The following is a 15,342-nucleotide window of genomic DNA, read 5'->3' as shown; positions in this document are numbered from 1 at the left end:
AGGAGTAGTAGAGAAATTGGCAATTTTGGAGAGAAGCTTTTAGTTCAAGAATAAAACATACTTTAGAAATATGTCTTGTAAATTAGGCTTATTCTTGATTGTTTATGTAGTATCTTGCACATGTATTTGGTTTCTACTTTATATTTTAATGTTATTTTGCAGGTTCTTAAAATTAGTTGATAAATCTTGAGTAATGTTACGCATGTAAAATGTTGTTTTGGATGTTGTGGCAGATTGTTGAAATTAGCTGATAAATCCTAAGTACTGTTCCACATGTATGAAATGGTGGTTTGGATATTACAGAGCCTCATCTCAGAAAATGATAGTCTGAAAACAAGCATTTTTAGACTTCAAGAACAGCTAGATTCAGCTAAAACAGACAGTAAAACAAAAAAAGAGGCTTTGGAACAACTCAACCAGAGGCTTACCCTAAAAATACAAGAGTTCAGAGATATTCAGCAAGAACTGGCAGCTATCCTAAGTTCCTGATACAGTTTGTTAGATCAGTTTACTATGCCAGCAATCATCATTCACCTGGAAGCAACTTTGTACGACAGGAGAAATCTTGACTGTAATATCCAGAAGGCAGTACTAGTCTGTTTGTTGTACAGGCATTGAAACTGTATAAGCAGTTAAATGCTCGATGAATTGCCCTAGAAACAACGATTTAAGGCTATTAAGACATTGTTTTGTTTATTGGCTAGTTATTAGTTATAAATGTAAGTGCAATAAAAAGTAGAATTAATTAAAGACATTCGTGACATTTGTTAAATTGAAAAATATTATTATTATGAAGTTATTTAATCATTTTAATGTAATTGTTAGTGTAATTTCTCAGTCTCAGGTGCTTTTGTGAAGAAGATTGTACTAATGTGCATTATATTTGTGGTTATGATATTCAACTGCTAAATGTCTTGTTTCCCACCCACTTATGAAGTATTCACTGGAAAATTAAATGCATTACGTGTAGAAGCAGTTGGAGTTCAACAGGTGTTTTTATCATTGAATAATACATATAACTAGATTTAGAAAGATGTTTCATTTTGAGACTGAAGGTTGTACATCCATTTATTGAAGACTTGTGGATAAAGGTAACTAATGTTAATAAATTAATATAAATATATATTCATATGTTAAAATGTCATTCATGTTCTTTATTCTGTCTGTTACTTAACCAAATCAGTTGTGTGTTAGGAAAAGAGAAAAAAAAATGTCCTGATGAAGGTGAAACACAATGTTTTAACTTGAACATATTATTATTTACCTTAACGTTTTTGATGCTAATCCATGTTTTGTTATTAGAAGTTCTATTACTGATACTACTAGTACCATGATCATTTGAAGCATGTTTTATTAATCAGTGATGTCGAGAAACCCACTTGTTGAGAAATTTATATGCAAAAATGGCTCGTTTGGGTTGAGAAAATATTTTACATAGAATACAAACGAGCCGTTTTTGCATATAAATTTCATGTTTTATTAAATGAATTATACTGAGAAATGATCACTTGTTTGTACTGGTATGTAATCATTTGTAGTAAAACTAACACTACTGACATTGTGTTGCAGGTTTTTTATTTTATAAGTATATGCAGCCATCTATTGGTTTATGCAATGTATTTTCTTATCTTTACCAATACTGAGCATGTTCTGTTTATCTAAATAGTGTCATGTTGGTTACTGATGCACCATTTCATTCTTTTCACTGTGTTGTGTGTAACACATTAGCATTTACAGGCTTATATAAATATTTAGACATTTTAGCTAGAAGAAAGAGTATGAACATATTTTGATGCTTTCTGGTCCCTCCCAGATATATTTTAAGTTGAATAAACATTTTGTTTTAAAAATGTAATAACCATTCACAGGAATACTTGAATAACTGAAGTCCTGTCATATTTAGAATTATAGTAATTACTGTGAATACATTGGTGAAGGAAGTATAGGGTAAAATTGACAAACTCAACTACTTTTGATAATATATAGTTTTAACTAAATGTGTTGCAAAAAAAATCATACACTTTAGCCCAAAGTAGTAAGAGAAGATGTATGAATCAGTATTGGTACCAAGAATTGTATGTTGCTTAGTTTTCAGTTTCTAAATGTTATGAATGTTTTTTTGTGTTTATAACATAATGCTGTTTTCTTTATTAATTACATCCTTTTAATTATAGAAACTTTGTTTCAAATGTCTGTGAGGTTTTTAACTTGTGTTGGTTTGTATGTAACTTGAGCAAGGAACAAATAATTACTTTGAAGATCTGTTTGGAAAATAAATTTTATAAATTGTTAGTTGTTGCTGAATACTCAAGTTTAATGTGTTGTATGATGAATGAAAAATATATATGCATATTTATATCTAATATGTTTCCTATTTGGAATGAGATTGTATCTTTGAAGTTTTTAAGTGAATGATTGGATTATGTGTGAATAGCCATGTTTACCTAGCTTATATGATGTTCACGTTGATTACAAACATCGGTCCATTTTGTGTGTTGCAGTTTTACAGAGCTACATTTGAAATTTAGCTAACTGGTTTTATTATCAACATGTGTCAATATACTTGGTATCAGAACATGGTTTATAATTCAAATTTCTCAATCTTTGCTTGTGTTGCAGCATGAATGGGATATGCTCTGAATTTCCCCTTTTAATTCATATAACTTCTACAGAGTCTATAAACAGTTTCTAAATAATGACAAAGTGAAGTATATAATTTTAACAACCTAACTTCTCCATTTTATGATATATCAATGTATTTTCTAACCGTGATTTTAATCTCTGCTCAATTATCCTCAACTTTCAAGGAAGTTTTCAAAAACTACAATTTTTTACTTGATGCATGGATTTATAACCAATAGAAAGACATTTGTTTTGTTTCAATCTTGCAACCGTCCTTTTGAATTTGGACTGTAGTTGTAATTAGAAGTAACTGATGTGTGTCTAACAAGAATTCTTACTCATTGTAGTAACTTAATTTTACCCTAATTTTAGCTTGATTAGGAACTTGCTTGAGGATTCTTGTTGATGAGAAACCCATTTGAAGTAAAAATGTATCTCAGAATGGCTAGTTTGAGTATTAACACTTACTAACAAAGCAGAGAACAATGTTTCAACCTTCCTAGGTCATCTTAACAATGTTAACCTGAAGATAACGTAGGAAGGTCAAAAAACTGTTCTGTGCTTTATTAGTAAAAGTGTTAATATCTGTATCAACCATTCTGAGATACATTTTTAGCTTGGGGATATTCTGCTCAAGTAGTGACTGATATATTTTGTGTTCTAAAATGCATATTTGGAAGCCATGTTAATTTTTGTTAGGACAAAGAACTTGGAGAAAAAACAGTGCATTTAGCTATGCATTGTTATGCACAACTTCATGGTGTGTGATACACTGTTGAATGAGAATCTGTTAATGTACTCCCAGTGTGATGTGATGGCTTTCACGGAATAATTAATTCATTATGGTACAAGATTAGCAATAAAAACACATAAATAATAAATGATGCATTCAAAGAACAAGAAAAGCAATATTCATAATTGTCATTGGCCAGGTGGTTAAGGCTATCAACTCCTAATCTGAGGGTCGCGGGTTCAAATCCCCATCACACCAAACATGCTTGCCTTTTCAGCCATAGGGACATTATAATGTGATGGTCAATCTTACTATTTGTTGGTAAAAAGAGTAGCCCAATAGTTGCAATGGGTAATGATGACTAGCTGCTTTCCCTCTCATCTTACACTGCTAAACTAGGGATGGCTGGTGCAGGTAGCCCTTGCGTAGCTATGCGCAAAGTTCAAAACAAACAAACGATATTTTTCAAATTTTTATTTCACTGTACATTGATGGCTTAGCTACAGTTTGTGTTAAGGTAGGTAAAAATAGTAGATGATATATAGTTTTACATTAAAAACTTTTAATATTCATTTTGGAAGTTACTGGAATTATGTAAATGAAATATGAAAATTGTATGGTGAAAAGAAATATTTTTATTCTCAGCATACAAATTATCCTTCACTCAGACTGACTCAGTAATAAATCCACAGACGAATCTGCAGTAAAAATATTTTGTTAAAAAATCTGATATATTGTGCACAATGTACTTGTAGTGTTTACTGATGGCTTGCAAAATTTGTAAAGATACACTTAATACATTCAGAGTTATAGTGTATATAGTTTCATGCTTAGAATTGGTAGTAATAAGGTCACCTCGACTCCTTGCACATAGTTATGTGAAGTAGCATATAATTTTTATTTGATCTGCTGAAGTTTTGTTATCTTTTATCTTCTTTGTATATAATTTTAAAATGTAAATATGTTTTATGAATTTTACATCGTCAATTTTGTAACACATTTTATAGTGTTTTAAATCTATTTTATTTTTACTTTTTGTTTTGTTTTTTGAATGAAATGTAAAAAAAAATCTTATTTTGCATATAATATATATGTATCATACTCTTCCATCTTTTGTGCTGTAATGTTCATAATACTGTAAAATATAAATACAGTTTTTGAAAGAAGAAAATGACAGAGTTTCTGATGATGACATTTCATTCTTTAGAAAAGCTCCATTAAGATTAAATATTATACATTTAGGCAATGATTGTAACAGTTTGACACTGGTATTTTGTATGTAAAGTTTTTTTAGTAGATATGTCTTGATATAGTGGGGCTCTGTATTTAGTATATCCAGTCATTTTACTTAAAGTTGTCTTTGCAAGGTTTAATACGATTTGGCATACTCCTTTAGGGATAAACTTTTGGTGCTGTGGCAAACTGACTGCTTTTGTTTCTTCATTGACTATCTTCCATTTTTAGAATTTTGCAACCAATTAATGTTGTGAAAAATGATACTGGCATTGCCGTTTCACTAGATGATTTTATCAGTGCCCATTGAAAACGTTTGGCAAGATATAAAAATTGTTTGTGCTTCCTAGAAGTCCCCTGGTGGGTGAGCAGTAAGTTTACAAAACTTGCAGTGCAAAAATATGGGCCTAAATTTTCCATGCTGGTTACCGTAGATTACCAAATGTGGCTTTGCCCTAAAATGCACACACGCATGTACACGCTTTCTACAATATTCATTGATTCTATTATTATGAGTAGTTACTCATGTTCCATACGATTTCATACCTCGATTTTTCAACATTAGTATTACATTGTTCCTGGATTATATTTGTAGCTTTTCCAGCAGCCTTTGCTTGACTAAATAAGCGGGTGTATCTGTTTTCTTTATTACAGTATTGTATGCTTATTATACTATTTTTTTTATTTCATCCTGTGTCGTTTTCTCTTTTCAGAATTGACTGATGTTTGTCCTGGTAGATGTAGAAGCTTTAAACTGCTATAATAACACATCCATAACATTTTTTTAAGTTGTTTTAATCAAGCTATTTTTCTCCTTTATAAAATAGTTTAGCTTTCTGTGCATGTAACACTTAAGGATATGAAAAAAATTATAGCTTTCAATCATATTGTCAAACCTTTGTTATTGTTTTATATCATATTATATGGCATGGGTAAGAATACCCCATTTCATAATTTTGTTTTTAACAACCCTAACTTTTGGAGTCTTCCGGGTTACAAACAGGTGTAACCATTTTGTTACATTAATTGTGTATAATCTCAGTTGATGTGTTCTTAATACTTTAGATATAAGTAAAAGCAATTTTTTTTCTTAAATGGATAGAAAGAGGATTTTAATAAGTATGTTCCAATGTATGCCCAGATCAACCATCGTTCTATAATGGCCAGTATATATAATATATTCTGTAAAAGTATATGTACATTAATGTATTTGGTTATTCTTTCCAATTTTTTAGCCTTCTAATTGCACATGATAATGTATAGGTAACAAATCTCAATTTGTTCGTTATTATGCATACAGATGTTTCTAGCCTGTAATGGAATGTTCTTGCTTTCAGGTAACAGTCGAAATAAACCATGGACTTATTTTTATTAGTTCGTCAATTGAACAGTGTTATTTCTAAGTAACGGTACCCATTTATAACTTACTAAAATATATGTCAAGAAAACACTTTTGTGCAAAATTAGACCTGTTTAAGTAAGGAGTTGAAAGAAAACATTTTTTCCATTGTATTTTCATTATGCATGCAATAGAGGGTTAAGATGTATTACCACACCTGTATTTTAACAAATGAATATTGGAAATTCTTTATACAGTTGTATATCAATACACCTACATAGGTATGTTTTAAAAATATAATCACATTTAAGGGAAGTTAAATCGTTTAATTACATTTTACTTGTTTTAGGCTTTGGTACCACACTATTATATATATATTGTACAATAGATATTGACTTTCTCCATTAATGGGCCAGTTATCTATGACTGAGTCATCATATTTTTATGGTGTCATTTTCTATTTAAAAAGTTACTGCTTTCTGTTATCTGATAAAACTTAGACTGAATTTTCATGAAATAACAGGTTATGAATAGTTGTACCTTTGTTTTTGTTTTGTATGGGTAGAAAGTTTTATTGTGTCTTGAAACTGAAATTTAATGAAAATTGCTTAGGATTGACTAAAACAGTACTTCTGAAAAACAAACAAGTTTATTCCTAAACCAGAACAGAATACCATTTTTCTCAAAGTGGTCCACATATTTTAGTATAATTTAATGTATTTCCATTTAACTTGGGTCGCAGTCCACGTTTTTATAATTGCGAGCGTATATTGAATTTCTTTGCATCTAGGGCCCGGAATGGCCAAGCGTGTTAAGGCGTGCGACTCGTAATCTGAGGGTCGCGAGTTCGCATCCCCATCGCGCCAAACATGCTCGCCCTTTCAGCCGTGGGGGCGTTTTATGTCACGGTCAATCCCACTATTCGTTGGTAAAAGAGTAACCCAAGAGTTGGAGGTGGGTGGTGATGACTAGCTGCCTTCCCTCTAGTCTTACACTGCTAAATTAGGGACGGCTAGCACAGATAGCCCTCGAGTAGCTTTATGCGAAATTCCAAAACAAACAAACAAATTCTTTGCATCACAAACGTTTAATCACACAAGTAGTTATTACTTTCTCAGAAAAACATGTATAGATTTTAATTATTTGATTTATACTTGATTCTGTAAATTGTTAATTTTTCGGTACTTCTTATACTATGAGTTTAAAATGACTTTGTGTAAATATATAATATTACTAAGCATCTACAAAAAATGTATGCACAATAATTTTCCTCGCACTTTTCAGTTTACAAATTGAACAAGCAAGTAGATTTTGAATAAAGTGACTTACTGTCTCTTATGTGATGTCTATAATATAGGATTGCTTTTTTAGGAGTAATTGGGGTCAATATATTAAGATGTTTATTTATTTTTGTCAAAAGGAATGATGGTGGATAATAAAAGTATTCCCCAAGACAGGCCTTGATTGTGTTACATATATTAAGTTTCAACTCATCTTCTTCGAGTAGCGTTGGCAGTCATATGGTTTTCATACATTTTATTCCTGCAAATGCATTAAGAACTTTCTTCAGATGTAGTTGAGTTTTTCCTCATTGTTTAGTTTCACTTATCATTTTAATGAGCTTTGTAAATTTGTACGTATGAAATAAAATTGTTAATCACAACATTCTAATCGGCTATCTTTACGTGGACATCCACAAATATTATTTCAGTAATAGAATAAGCCTGTTTAGGCATCACGTATTTTAGGTTGAAATGACAAAAGACTTCATCAGTGAGATACAACTATTTTGGGAAATAGCTGCAGTAATTTTATTATGCAAGCACTTCATTCAGAATTCTAAAACATGGAATTGTGTAAAAACACATGAAAATTTGTTTCAAAAGTTTCTACAGTTCTGAGTAAAAAGAATCCAAAATTTCCCCCATAGGTTAATAATTTGTTCCATTCTATAGTATTTATTAAGTTATTTCTGGTCCTCCACTGGTAAAACGGTAAGTCTACAGATTTATGATGCTAAAGTAATGGGTTCGATTCCCCTGTGGTCTCAGTCCGATGTGGCTTTGCTATATGAAAAACAAGTTATTTCTGAAAATACCGCAACCCCTTTTTGATCAATCTGAATAATTTCAGAAACTTTATTATGATGTTTGGTAGTTTTGTTCCTGGGTCACTGATTATAGTGCTTGAAGAGCTACCATAGCATAGCTTCAACGTGGAAATTACAGTTTCCAGAGAAAGTGTTCGTACCCCTGCGTCACGAGTGGTTTTTTGCTCATAAATTAAAAAGTATCACGATTAGGCTAATATAAATATTATACTAACACACATCTACATAATTTCTTATGTAAATTAAACGACAACTAACCAAAAATAGGAGGAGCAGAAAGTGTTCGTACAGTCCAGAACGTGTAAAAAAAATGATATTCCCGTAAAAATTTTGTTTAGTTTGGCGAATAAACATTTACCATTCCAGAACTAGACACTGGGTTCATAATTATTGTAATTTAGCCAGCAAAAAATGTACTTCCGGCAATTTAGCGCCGTCTCCGTCATTATCTGCTTGGTCATCATGGCGAACAGGAAACAACTGTCCTGTGATTTAAAAAAACTGAAGTATTGTAAAATACAAGTCTCGTGTGTCTCTTTCCGATATTGCTACACAACTTAATGTGCCGAAATCTACTGTTCAAAACATAATTGCCAAGTTTAAGCTTACAGGATCAACTGCTAACCTACCTCGTTCCGGACGCCCCACCAAAATTCCTGAGAGAACCAAGAGGGGGGTTCTAAGAGAAGTTAGTAGGAACTCTCGTTTAACACGTAATGACATACAGAAAATGGTAAGGGAAACTGGGGTTGAAGTAAGCACCTCTACAGTTACGAACATGTTACGCTCTTCTGAGTTTAAAGCATGTCGTCCTCGTAGAACTCCATATTTAAAGCCTGTTCATTTAGAAGCACAATTGAGGTGTATAAGAAAGCATGTAAATAAACCCTTTACCTGTTAGAAGAGTATTCTTTGGTCAGACGAGACTAAAATTGAGCTTTTCGGCCACAATGATGTTCGCTATATTTTCCGCAAGAAGAGGGAACAAAATCTTCCAAAGAACACTGTCTCTACAGTTAAACACGGAGGTAGCTCGATCATACTATGGGGTTCCTTCAGCTCTTCTGGTGTAGGCAGCTTTCGCCGCGTCAACGGAATCATGAAAAAAGAATACGTTGATATATTAAGCACTTATATTAAGAATGATGCTCGGAACTTGTGGCTTGGGCGTCGTTGGATCTTCCAGCACGACAATGACCCTAAGCACACTTCGAAATATGTGTAATCCTGGTTGCAGAGGGACCATATAAGCGTTCTGGAGTGGCCATCGCAGTCACCCGATCTCAACCCAATTGAAAACGTTTGGCATGAGTTGAAGATCAGGGTTCATCAGCGTCATCTGAAAAACTTGCAAGAGTTGGAGGCCTTCTGTAGAGAGGAATGGAAGAAAATACCAGTCGAGTACTGTCAAACGATCATGGAGGGCTATGAGGAAAGTAATTCGCCTGAAAGGTTACACAACTGACCATTAAAGTAGACGCACGAATACTTTCTGCACCTCTTATGTTTGGTTATTTGTTTATAAAAAGTTTATTTGTCATTCAATTTACAAAAAACATTATGTAGATGTGTGTTAGTATAATATTTATAATATACTTTACTTTCGTCATCCTAATCTTAATCTTTTTTAAGTTATGAGGAAAAAACTATTCACGACACAGGGGTACGAACACTTTCTGTCGTTAGTATAGGTTTTGTTTATGTACCATTTTAATCTGACGTTACGTAAGTTCTTCCGGCACTATAAGATATTGCACTGTACAGCTAATTACCTGCTATATTAAAGTGTTTCATATTCAGGGTTTCCTCAGAAATTTTAGCATTGTCGAAAGTCAATAAAAAATGTATGCTATTTGTTAACTTATGGAGCAATAAATTATTGGTAAATGTGCATTAATGCCATGAGTGACTCGAGATGTCGCCATTAACTAAAGTCTACCATTTGTGTTTATGATGATCTAACTCGTCTGCAGGGGCGTAGATTTTCACACCCGATGGGGGGGATGATTTTTGCAGCCACCTATGTGGACTGTTCAATTTGCAAATTGGTAATCTCTGATTACGTGAATCTGAAAGCTGTAAACATGCAGTTACAGAGTAATCTTGTTGCCACGATACTTCAAGGTTTCCATGTAGGTTTGTATAAGTGAGGTGTTTTGAACAGTTTTCAAAATGTTAATAGAATAAAGACAAATGTGTCACAAATTAACTACCACATGAATTTATTCCTGCACACTGCACTGTATAAAAGATGGCCATTATACTTGACAAGGTTATTAATAACTTTCATTGCATAAATTTCGTTTTCAAATGTTAATAAAATTAGTAATTACCTTTGATAAGTTTATATCTACTGAAAAACTGTTCATGTTGTTTGATAAAGTTAATTAAAATGTCTTTGCGAACTCTTGAAAATTACACATCAATACAATGTAGCACATAATTATTCATACTTTTTATTGAATTTTACTTTTTATTAATTTAGTCCTCTAGTCTACATGTCCCCAAACGTAGACCTCCTTTGTGATTATCTCTTTATGAATTCTTTCATAAGCTCCTATATTTATCTTGTCGACCTCATTTTTGTGAGTGGGACAAACTGCCACATGGTTGAGGCGGCATTGAGACATAGTTGACCTTAAGTACGTCTTCAACCATCTTAATGCAGAAAAGCTGCGTTCACATTTGCAGCTGGATACTGGACATACAAGCAAAATTTTCATTAGAAGAAACACTTCACTAAACATCTGCTGGCTTGTTTCATGCATTTTACAGTAAGCATCCCTCACACCTTTCAGAGATACTGCTTTTGTTGTTCTTTGAACATGGACAACTGAAACTCGAGCCGTTGTGCAGAGATTTCTGGATAGGAGTTTATAACCGAGTTGCCAATCTTGCCATATGTGATCATGTTTTCAAATGCCAGATATTGCTTCAAGTCATTGTTGTCTGCATTGAATCTAGTGGTCAGGTGTTCTATGACTGTGTCTACAAATTCAAAATATTGGCTTCTGTAGTAATCTCTAGCTGTTGCAGAATGGTGTGCTGAGCCATTACCTGTGATCCTTCTGGGGATGGGGGTCTGCGAATGCGTGGTAGTTCAATAGGCACCAGATCTAGGGAAATTACCTTTTTCTCAGCTTCATTAAATATCTTGTTGTAATTTTCATATCTTCGCAATACCCGTAATTACTCAACTGTCATTGCAGATGCTTCAATCATGCCAGATACTGTCGCTGAGTTTGCTTGAAATGCACGGTTTAGTTCCTCTAATGCAGCTAATGGATGCTGAGCCATTAACAATCCTAAAACTGTCTTTCCTTTGTCAAATCTGTCCAGCAGACCTCGTGCTTTCACTGCTATATCTGATTTTTCATTTGCTAATTCAGACAAAGAATCAACACTGTCACTGTAGTGATCATTAGCACATGTAACTGCAGATAGGCGGCACAACCAGCGTGTTGGACACAGTTGGCGGATGTATTTAACTGGACCATTGTGGCTGTCTGACGAAACAATGTTTTCAAAGATTGTCTTGTATTTGCCTGACCTCTGAAGCAAGACACTAAGTTCATGTACCCACTGGATAGAATCTCGAACACATTCACAAGCTTCAACTGCATGTTACATTATTAAATTAGCCTTGTGTGCTCCACAGTGAAAAACAAAGCTGACGGTTGCTTCTCTTTTCTTTTTGCCTAGCATCCACTGTACGCACCACTCATGTTAGCGGCTCCATCATAAGTTTGTACTCTTGATCCTGACAGTGGTAAATTGAGTCTAGTCAGTACATCAAGTATACTCGAGGATATTGTTTCACCAGTTGTATTGGAAACACTGTTCAAACCAAGAAATGTCTGATGGACGTCAAGATTCTCATCTACGTATCGTACACATATTGCTTCCTGTTCAGCATCTGTAACATCTTGAGTGCCATCAACCATTAATGCAAAGATTTTACTTTGCTAAACTTCGCGTGCTATGTTCCTCAGTATTTGATGTCTGAGCATCTCCAGTATTTCATTCTGAGCCTGGGGTAATGTGAATGTGGTTTTCTTTGACAAGTAGGCTGTTAACTCAGGATCTTCCTCTTCCAGGAGCTTCATTAATTGCAGGAAGTTCCCCTCCGTATCTGTATGTCCACGTAATGCTAAATCTTGACGCAGTAAGAAACGTAAACTTCTGAATATTTTGGCTAGACTTCTTTTGCATTCTTCCTGCTGCTTCTTTTTTCTATCATGTAGCTGGACAATCACTGGAGTTACATCAAGTGAACCTTCTGGAGATATAGCGAATCTGTGCTGAGAGGAGGATTGGTGTTCGTTGAATTTCTGTTTTGTCTTTTTCCAGTTGCAAAACCGGTGGATATGAAGGTATACTCCACTGGCCTCTCCAATTTCCCTGTAAAAAGGCCTCTATTTTCCGCCTTGGCACAATGAAAGCATATGACTTTTTGAGTGTGATTGTCGAAGTGCAGCCACGGGAACTCATCAAAGCACTTGACCTGGAAGTTGATATTTTGCTTTCTGTCGTGGTATTAGTTGTGCGTCAGGATGATATGGCTTTCCACACTATATCTGTGGAGTGTCAGAATTTTCTTTACTGCACAAACTTGTTTCACAACTATCTGGTGGTTCATGACGTGCAATAGTTGCACAAGCATTTTCAAACTCGTCCTCTAATGAACATGATATTTCCTCTGTATGGCAAGTTTCTATTCCTTTGCTTGATGTTGTTAGATTATCTGCATCTGCATTGTCACTTGTAGTACCAGTAGCTGGCTAGCAGAACTGTCTAATATCGGAAAGTTTCAGACGCTTGCTTGTCATAATTGGAATCTGTTTCCCAGACGACTCAACAAGCTAAAATACAGTCTTTATTGAAAAATTCTAATGTATAACGAACAAAGATAGAACAGGATGGAAGTAGGACTGAACTGTACAAGGTATTTAAGTCGAACGCGCGAACCTCACAGTGACTACCGAGCCGACTGACCGTCTGGGCATCGCTGGGACAATAATGTGTGCTAGTTACAACACAAGTAATTGCAAGTTTCTCAAAAAATACTTAAACAATCACAAATATATTATATTCCTGTTAAATTTCATCAAAAGGCAAACACGTTGTGATATAATGTCTAAAGGACGTCTATTAAATAAAAACACCTAAACAAATACTAGCAATACAGTTCGAGTAGAGGCTTCAGGCCGTTGAAATCGCTCCTTTTGTGTTCTAATTATACAAAAAAATACAATATTTTTACTATCTATGATAAGAGAATATATTGTTCTTTTACCATAAAGCACCAGCACTTTACTAGAGGGCGGTGATAATCTGAAATTTCATGGATTAATGAGGGCCACAAACACAGGTCTAATGAGCCCTGTTGTAAAATCGAGGCTCAAACTAAATGGAGCGGAGGGGGATGATGTAGGGCGTGTCTGGATCCGAGTGGCCCGAACCTGTCGTTCACTGTACGCTAAACGCACACTATAGTCAGCGGTTTCGGCAGCTAATGAGAATAAGGCGTTCGACAATAAAACCAGCTAGACACGCATAAGAATAAATGGCGTAGGAAAACCGCACAATATACACATAAGATTGATGCAGCTACAAGCTACAAATGGCCTGCTAGATCTAGATCACAGGAGTTTACGCTTGGAAGTAATATTTTCGAATTTCATGCTCTGTTCAATCTGTTGTGATGAAAATTTTACTTAATCTTACACTACGTACAAGACGTAGGTAGATTCTGTGACAGTGCTTGCAAGTCTTGCATATATACTTAGGCTTACTGACTGATACTTACGAACTATCGCTTAGATCGAAAAGCTTAGAAGCACGTCTATATTAAAGATGTACATTTCGGCTACTGAAAAGCCTACATCTAGGCCTAATTATGTAATTCGATTGGTAAGAACACGAGAATCACAAGAACAAACACACAATTTGTAGGCCTGTGATGCAATAAAACAATTCAACAGACCAAACTGTAGGGGGGGATGATAGTATGCACCATACCCCTACATAAAATGAAGGGGGATGTATCTCCCGTCCCCCCAGGATCTACGTCCCTGCTCGTCTGTATTACCTAATAGACAGGTGAGTGAGATATTCAACTTAACGTAATTACTTGCTTACAGGACGTTCACGTGAGTTTCCGGCCATGGAGATAGAATCAATTGTCTACTGTGACACGTGCCCAACGTTAATGCGCTTGATAAGTGTCATTCCACAGCATAAAATGTTGTTAAATATATGTACACCTGTCGATTATACTGTTCCAAAGATTCAATCTTCATTGATCAGATAGTGTCATCTGCTGACTGTTTACAGTAAACCAATGATTAGTGCTTCGCGTTCTGTATTATCAACCAATAATTACTGATCTTTGACGAAGAGTATTACTTTTAATTATCTTAGAACACGCCATAAAACCTTTTGACAAACTTTAGATGTAAACAGAATAAGTATTAAATTTGATTAAATCGTTTTATTCTAAAGGTTCGTCTGTCTTTTGCATTACAAGTTTTTTAGGGATATACCTTCCGGGTATTTTCAAAATTAAGCCAAATATTTTTACTAATACATCGAGCTAAGACTTCTGTTTCTTATCGTCGACAGTTATAAAATTTTAGAAAAGTAGAGTAGTCCCAGTATTAGAACTTTTTAAAATCTGTTTTTAACATCTTCATCGTGATTAAATGAACGATTTTGCTGCTGTTAAAAATTAACTAAATATAAATATGGAGCACTGTTAACTCTGAATTTCCTTCATTGATTGCTGTCAGCGAAACTAATATTTTCCTGATTCTCTCTTAAATTTTGGCAACAGTTTGACTGACAATCACAGATAGCGTAATGAAAAGATTAGAAAGATCTGAAGGCCTTACATGTATCTAGAATTAATTATATCTAATTTCTAAAATTAAAAAAAAAAAAGATTGAAGTATCTGGAGAAGCTTATTGTTCGATTTTCTGTTACATATACAGGTACTTAATATCATTAATTGTAATATTTTTTTGGGAGTAGATACAAAAATAGGGTTAATGTTTTTTTTTTATTCACAGTTAACTATATTTACATATTAGATCTTATTTACGTCTAGTATAATATCATAGTATAGTAATAGTATAGTATAATATATATATCAGTACCTCGCAGTGTTACAACACTAGAAATCGGGTTTCGATACCCGTAGATGGCAGCGCATATATTTTGTGCTTATCTTAAAGGCATTAGATGCAATGCATATAGATTTGTAATTAAAGAAGACTCTACCTAGGTTTGCATAGGCTCAATTT

General features: G+C 34.0%; 1 protein-coding gene across 5 annotated transcripts in view; it reads left to right on the top strand.

Moving 5' to 3' along the window:
• Positions 1 to 7,379, top strand: part of LOC143236930 (homer protein homolog 2-like) — a 48,705-nt gene extending 41,326 nt beyond the window's left edge. For 4 of the 5 annotated variants that reach the window (XM_076475624.1, XM_076475626.1, XM_076475627.1 and 1 more), the window contains one exon: positions 304 to 4,526. In XM_076475624.1, the coding sequence (XP_076331739.1) occupies positions 304 to 489 (186 nt within the window). In that variant the 3' untranslated portion in view covers positions 490 to 4,526. Of the gene's footprint in view, positions 1 to 303; positions 4,527 to 5,301 lie in introns of those variants that run through there. The other variant, XR_013019805.1, reaches the window with a different exon arrangement.
• The last annotated feature ends 7,963 nt before the right edge of the window (positions 7,380 to 15,342 follow it).

Source organism: Tachypleus tridentatus, chromosome 13 (genome assembly GCF_004210375.1).
Source record: "Tachypleus tridentatus isolate NWPU-2018 chromosome 13, ASM421037v1, whole genome shotgun sequence".
Classification (NCBI taxonomy): domain Eukaryota; kingdom Metazoa; phylum Arthropoda; class Merostomata; order Xiphosura; family Limulidae; genus Tachypleus; species Tachypleus tridentatus.
This window is presented reverse-complemented; position numbering and strand designations above follow the sequence as displayed.